Source organism: Pholis gunnellus (assembly GCF_910591455.1).
Source record: "Pholis gunnellus genome assembly, chromosome: 2".
In the NCBI taxonomy this organism is placed as follows: Eukaryota; Metazoa; Chordata; class Actinopteri; order Perciformes; family Pholidae; genus Pholis; species Pholis gunnellus.
Genome location: NC_136536.1, coordinates 14,914,164 through 14,921,463, shown reverse-complemented (window position 1 = coordinate 14,921,463; position 7,300 = coordinate 14,914,164). Strand labels below are relative to the sequence as shown.

Genomic DNA, 7,300 nt, shown 5'->3' with positions numbered 1-7,300 from the left:
ACCGTCACAAACCGAACAAGGGCTTGCCCTCTGTGAGAGTCAAACAAACAATAATCCCTCGAGGATAAAAGACAATTGGCTGTCAACAAGCTGGAATTTCTCCCTCCTCACCTTCCTCCAATCCCCACAGTATACATCTAATTTCAATGTAGCTCATCATCTCTGAGACAGGCTCATTAAAACTCAATGGATTTTAAAAACAATATTTCAAAGAGCTGAAGGAACCATGGGAAGTGGCACTGTGGTCGAGAGCCAAGTCGGTCCCATGAGCCCCGTGGGGTTCAGTGGGTTCCCATCCTGGTTGGTATGCGTTCGGCCTGTTGCACAGTTGGGGAAACGGGAGCCAACAACAGCAGGGTTCAAAGGAGAAGTGAGGCTCACAGGGAAGGCTCAGGTTTCAAGGAGGAAGGATGGCATGTGATGATAGATCACACACACACTGACCACAATGACGAGTTCATTTTGGCCACACGTCAAACACCGATGGGGTTTTGCAACTAATCTTCTGTAAAATGTTGCAACTCTGAAGTTAGGCAAGGATTGATATCTGATAGGAGCATCATAGGAGAATGTTTTTAGATTTTAATGTAACATTTAATGTGTTTAAGTGAATTATACACTGACAGAAAACTGTGCTTGTAGCATGTCATTTACTTTTCTTTTAAGAGACGATCACAAATCTGTTAAACATACCCAAAGTTATATTGGACATAAGTAGGAATTTGATCTTTTGGGGGGGGGAATTGAAGTTACCTTGCAGAACACACTAAAGGGATAATCTACTAAAAATGTAAACAAACAAAGGTGTAGCTGTAAGCTGTAAAAGGCTTGCAGTTTCGTCTCTAACAGCTTGAGTTCATGGTGACTGAACCTTCTCAAAACACACTTGCAGCATCATTAACAAGAGCTGAACACAAACTTTTCAGAACATCTTTCAAGCGAACTTTGATAGTTGAAAGATAAGATTATGGGTTCTCACTTAAAGCTTTCTGTGAATGTTCAGTATCAGTGACAATTGTGTTTATCCCCCCCCAATAAATACAATACTTGAATACTCAGTAGAACAAGAATAAAACTGAATATTCATTCATTTCACAGTGATAACACCAGAATGTAAGTGAATCGGCACAGTACATGATGAATAAAGCTGCTAGCCTGTCTTTCATGGAGTGTACAGCTGTTTAAAATGCAATCAGAAAACATGTGCAAATGAACAACTTAAAGTGTAATGGCCTTTTAAAGTTTGATGTACACCACATCTATGACACCGCGATATTCATATGCAACATATTCAGTATATGCAACAAAATCCTTCACCAAATGCTGGTGCACAGCCAGGCAGTATCACCCTCATTACCAAAAGTGCAGACATGTGACTTTTCTTGTGACACAGATGTGCATGCACCTGCAGAATCTCCAACCTGCTTTGCAGCCACTTTGCTGTAATGAGGTTCAATGTGAAGCAGAGACCTCCACCGCGCCCTCCGCCTTCGTTGGCCTTCTCATCCACAGAATATCATCGATCGATCCCGACTCGACTGGCGCTGTCCTCTTCCCTCTGTGTAGAGGTGTCCTGTCCAGGCAGCAGCCTGTGGGGGGCGCCGTGCGAGGGCTGCTCGCCTGCTCGACACTTGGAGGAGCAGCAGCAGAGCGCGGCGCAGAGGCGCGTGCGGATTGGCCGAGTAAGCAACACAAACATGATGCAGTTGGCTGCTCCCTGCGAGGTGTTGCCAATTCCCTGTTGGGCCCAAACAGAAGCCGTTAAGGGGAGTGTAGCAATTATAGATTATTACTTTAATGGGTTGAAAACGTGACAAAACAGTTTCATTTTATTATCGGACAAAGAGATAACATCATATTATGAGTTTAGCTCATGACTGTCTTGAGGGAGTTTTATTTTACTGTTTTAATTGACTAATACAACAACAATTTATTATAAACTATTGTATTATTATATGAAATTTAATATTTTACACACACGGTGACATTATGATGTAATAAAACAAAGAAGGTATTACATCATAAAAGGTTTTATGTAAACTTTTATTATATATAAAGAAAGTTGAATACATTTTGAAAAGTTATTACTGCTAAGTTTTAGATGTCCAAACGTCATCAGTTAACACAGGAACTTGTATGATGAATATGTGATGATTCACAGACTTTACAGCATGCAATCACATCATCACAAGTTCATCATCACATGAACAACCCACACATATGTGCTGTCATACACACAAAACAACTAAAGAGTGATCAGTATTAACAGAAAAGATACATTGTAGGTTAGAAAGTGAGATTAAAGAGAATTAGCAGACATCGTCTCTATTGAACATCATTGGTTTAAAAGAAACTTTAAACTCACATGTAGTGTGACCAGCGCTGGGTTCAGTCTGGCTTGAGAGCCGGCTAGCAGCAGTACGAAGCGCACGGTGCTCCAAATGCGCAGGACAATGAAGATGATGGGAATGAGTGTGAGCTTCACATCAGCCATGGAGGAGAAGGAGTGGGACGCAGGCCTGTTGGCCAAGATGGGACGGTACTCAGACAGGGCAGCATGCTGCGTCAGACACACAGAGTGAGACCAGAATAGCAAAAAGAAAAAAAACATTATATTTTCATCCCCGAAGCGTAAGAGATCGAGATGTGTCGAGGATAGCAGAGGGTTTCTTTACAACACTATAGCTGCTTGAGGCAACTTAAAAACAAGAAGTTTTTTTTTTTTTTACCAATACAACTTGGTATTTTTTTTTAGGTGAATTCTTGTCATTGTTTCATTGTACTGCACTTACATGAATGTAACAAAATGCCATGTGCCTACTATTGTTATCCGTTTGTGTATTTTGCTGGTGATCCAAACCCAGATGAAGATTTAAAAATTCTCAACATTTTATTTTCTTAAAACAAATTAAGAGTGCAGCTATGGCTAAAGTATGCGCTCCCTCATTGCTTTTAGTTTTGAATATCTAGAATGTGTTATATTTGTATACATATTTAATGTTGTTTATTTGATATCAACAGAATTAGTGTGGTTGTTTTTTTTTTAATTCCACTGTTCATGCCTTTTCAAATGGGTGTCATAAGAGCAGTGAATGTAATCTGCAGCTACATAGAACCCATGTAGCTGTCGGGTATCCTCACCGCTATGTAGATGTGCCTCTTGATCAGGATGTAGAGGACGGGCAGGGTGAGGTAAGCCAAGAACTCCCAGATCTTTCCAGTCAGCAGCATCCACAGGACCCGGTCAGGAGCGTGGATGCTGACCCAGCACCAGCCCACCGACACCTCTGACGCATCGTAGCCAATCTTGTTCAGGCACACGGCTGCAACAGTGATGGCCAGAGGGACACCCCAGCTACACCACAAAACACAGAGGGTTTAGAAGATTAAACACAACTTCTTCAAAAAGGTCAACTTCCTATCTTTAAACATCTACACAACGTTTGTACATAGATGTTTGGAGGGTTAAACATCCACAAATGTTGCAAAGACATGTGACACCATGTGATAGATTATCTTTTGCTTAAGGCTGGTGTGTGTTACATGGTGCAATCTGCAGAGTCATACCAGTTGTGTTGCTTGAGCTTTGAGCATCATAAAAATGTTTTCCCCACAAAGCACCACTTCTCATCTGTGTGTGTGTGTGTGTGTGTGTGTGTGTGTGTGTGTGTGTGTGTGTGTGTGTGTGTGTGTGTGTGTGTGTGTGTGTGTGTGTGTGTGTGTGTGTGTGTGCAAGCCTAGATGAATGGCTTTGTTGTGTGATCTTCAATTCAATAGAAACTTCACAGAAGCAAAATTAGGATGACAACCACAAACACCACGTTGAGGCGTACTCAGGGGTGAAAATGTTCTTGTGTCCAAAAATAGATCAATGGTACAGCGCTACACCACAGAAGCATTCATAGTAAAGTCTAGCTGATTATAAAGCAAGAGGTTTGCTAAACTAGGCCTAATTTTATGATATATCCTAATAAATTTGGCAATCTAGTTGTTAGTTGTCTAGTTGTTGGCAACAGAAATGAACTAAATATGTTGTTACATTTCGGTGCCTATTAAAAAAATCTTTGTGATTATTTCCGGGAGTTGATTTCCCCAATTTGTTATCTAAAATGATGAAAGGCAGAGTTGGTAATCTTGAGAAACTAGAAAGAGTACGCTAGATTGTAAAAATCATGGGGAAGCATTGTTTCTATGCATCTTATATCTGATAGATAAGTACTAGCTTATCTTTTAAATCACCTTTTATTAAATTAAATTTGGGATCCATCCATGTCTCTCAATGTGATTGCACTGAAATGTGTATTCTGTTTTACTCAATTTACCTTCTTTTTTTCCACTTTTATTTCATTTAACTCTTTTTAAATACTATTATATCTCTTTTTACATTGCGCTGTGGTGTTTTAGATATTGTCTTAATGCCGTTTATGTCTCATAATAAAGCTCTTTGAATTGCTTTGTTGTACAAATACACTTGCCTTCTGTTATGAAAAAACTGGTTACGGATATTTTACAAAGACAACTCAGAGCTAACATGCTTATTCAATCCCAGTTTAAGCAAATTAGGTAAATGAATCCTAAACCAGAGTGGAAATACAATTTAAATATCCTTCACATTGGTTGTCTGACTTATTGTCACAGCAGATAAACAAGGTGAGAGATGGTTTAGATCAAGTTAAACTGACAAATACCAAGTTAGTTTGTGCATCAGTTGTTATATGAACATAAAGTTTAAAAAGTATAAAACATAAACTAACCTAAAACCAACTTATGTACTCTGTTTTCGAGTTTAAGGAAGCAGGTGGCTATAATTTGTTTTTGTTTAGCTCTCCAAACTTAATAGAATAACGCGATGCTACTTCTGTTTTAAGCAGCCTGCGCCGTGTGCAGTGGGCACCAATTTACTATCCCATGATGCTTCACGGCACAGGTTCCAACTTCAGCTACATCAACTCAACGTGACTTTCTTACCTGACAATGTGGAAGAACCACACCAAGCTGTCAGCGACCCTCTGGCTGGCTCTCACGATAACAACGTACAGGTAAACAGCGATGGCCACCGTCCAGAAAAAAGAGCTGGTGTTGGCGAAAGTGGAGATGGCTCCCTGGGCGACGCAGTCCACCGAGTCGGTGTGGAAGACCCTCCAGACTCCGAAGGCGTAGGAGACGGCGGACAGCCAGTCGGACACCGAGAGGTAGACCAGCAGTCTCCTCGGAGTCGTCCTCAGGTCTGCCCACATAATGTAGGTGAGGATGATCAGCGAGGAGCCCACAAAGGACAGCGCGCATGAACACAACACGACCACCTGCTCGGACAAGTACACAACTGTCTGGTTTCCCTCTGCCATCGTTAAACGTGCAGCAATGTTTGCAAACATTCAGACTAGCCTGTCGCGTTGTACGTGTTGTTAACTACCATAGTCTCTCTCTGCATTTAAAGCCGGGCGAGTCGAGCTAAAAGACTTAGTAAACTTCGCCCATTGCTTTTGAGGCCGCCGAACAAACTTTTCCTCCCGTGTTTAACCCCTCCTTCCCCGCCTGCTCTCGTCTCACTCCTCGCTGCACCAACCGGAACTCCGAAGCAGAAGTCAGTCAGCTGGTAATGGGCTCACAACGGTCTATTTATGGCCCCGATGCTCTTTACTTGTGTAACCCTAAAGCTATGACTCAAATTTGTCTCATAAAAACAGATGACAATTTGTATTTTTTTCCCATTGCAGGCATTAAAAAAAAAAAAAATCTTTCAATTCAAGCTTGCTAAACACATATCAGGTCATTTAGTAGTCAAGTATAGAATACTGCTAAATATTTTATTTATTTTTTACATTGAAAATGAACGAGAATAAGCTTTATTTATGACAAATGTCACACTCCACATTAAAGCTTGGCATTTCAGTAAAAGTGCTTTACAAAGCGTAAGGTAATAAAACAACCGTATAAAAGAAATAACTTACAATTGTAAAAACAGAAAAGAGTACATATAAAAAGCTTCATCAGGTAAGATAAGACAGTAAATCACTTAAAAGCACACAGATATTATTAATGACTTTAAGGCTGGAAATAGATTTAGTTTTTTAATTGTCATGTGTGTTCTTGTGTGTAAATGTATAAAAGCATCAAAAGGCATCCCCAAAAATATAATTTGGACAGCAACTAATGATCATTTTCCTTTTCAATAAATATTTCGATTAATTGTTGGGTTAACTGGATTATTGAATGTCCCCAAAAAACATCTTAATAATACGGAAAAGGGCCCGTCACAGTTCCTGAGAACCCAAGGTGTCTTTACAATAACTTGCTTATAGTCTGACCAATACTGCAACATCTCAAAGTATTTAATGTGGTTACACAAAAATAAAACGACAAATCCTCCAGTTTCAGGACCTGGAATGATTGATAGTGTATTGAAATTGTTACTATTTTATTTTTCTGTTGATTGAAAAATCACTGAATTGACTGATCGTTTCAGCACTACTTACTGTATGTTAATACTAAGGTGCTCCTCAGGACATATGAAGTCTCCATATTTCTCAGCCCTGTGCTCTATTGCTCACTGAACTGACTGAATCCTAACTGACATTTTAGGAAAAGTCCACAGTCACACATTGCATTACTCATCCAACAGGCCGCCCCCCTCAGAGAACAGAGACCGTCTCAGCACTCTGGGCAGTAAAAGACTTTTGGAATTAAGTTATTATACAAATTTAATTACAATGTGCTGCTGGTGGTCACCTTTTACCTCAAAGTAAATGTCCTCGTTATCAAGCAGCCCCCCCCCCCCCCCCCTATAATGAAATACACATTTGAGACATTTTTGATTAGCGAGTAATGTCAGCTGTTAAATCTTTGTCGGACTTGTAGTTGTGGTACCAAAGAGTTGAAGTTTAGACCGATTTAAAGCAACGACCTTGTGTGAGAGCGGGACATTATCGCTTCTGAATTGCGCCCCCCCCCCCGCCAAAAAAAACCTGCAAGCTCTTTTGGGGGTTTGCAGCAATGCAGTGGTGTCTTTTTCCTGCAGTCTGCAGCAAGCACATCTGCATTATCATGAGAATTACACATGAACAACAAGCTGTTTTACAATGCACAATACTTTCCATCAAGTTTGAACAATTCATCGACTAAAGATTCTGTAGACAAAAGCTGTATTTCGGAGCTTAGATCAGGAGCACACTGTACATTCAGCTGCGTCTGCGTTTACTGTGTGTGTCTGTGAAAACCTAAATTAGTGTGCACCTGGCTTATAGGCCCTTCTGCCTCATCTGCACTCATTAGGTCTCCTCTGTTCGCATGGCAACGTTAT

At 40.4% G+C, this 7,300-nt stretch overlaps 1 protein-coding gene across 1 annotated transcript; it reads right to left on the bottom strand.

Annotated features, from left to right (window-relative positions):
- Positions 1 to 720: 720 nt before the first annotated feature.
- gpr157 (G protein-coupled receptor 157) lies at positions 721 to 5,456 on the bottom strand. The gene is made up of 4 exons (XM_079172621.1): positions 4,969 to 5,456; positions 3,142 to 3,355; positions 2,366 to 2,560; positions 721 to 1,738 (listed from the first exon to the last, which is right to left on the bottom strand). Exons 1-4 carry the CDS (start codon positions 5,373 to 5,375, stop codon positions 1,517 to 1,519), a joined length of 1,038 nt encoding a protein of 345 aa, XP_079028747.1. The 5' UTR covers positions 5,376 to 5,456; the 3' UTR covers positions 721 to 1,516.
- Between the last annotated feature and the right edge of the window lie 1,844 nt (positions 5,457 to 7,300).

What these genes read in the sequence shown, in the direction of transcription:
- gpr157 (XM_079172621.1), bottom strand. Translation starts at nt 5,375, where the DNA reads ATGTTTGCAAACATTGCTGCACGTTTAACGATGGCAGAGGGAAACCAG. An exon ending in TGGTTCTTCCACATTGTCAG is followed by an intron (nt 3,356 to 4,968) that starts GTAAGAAAGTCA and finishes TTTGTGGTGTAG; the next exon opens with CTGGGGTGTCCCTCTGGCCA. An exon ending in CAGCGCTGGTCACACTACAT is followed by an intron (nt 1,739 to 2,365) that starts GTGAGTTTAAAG and finishes TGGGCCCAACAG; the next exon opens with GGAATTGGCAACACCTCGCA.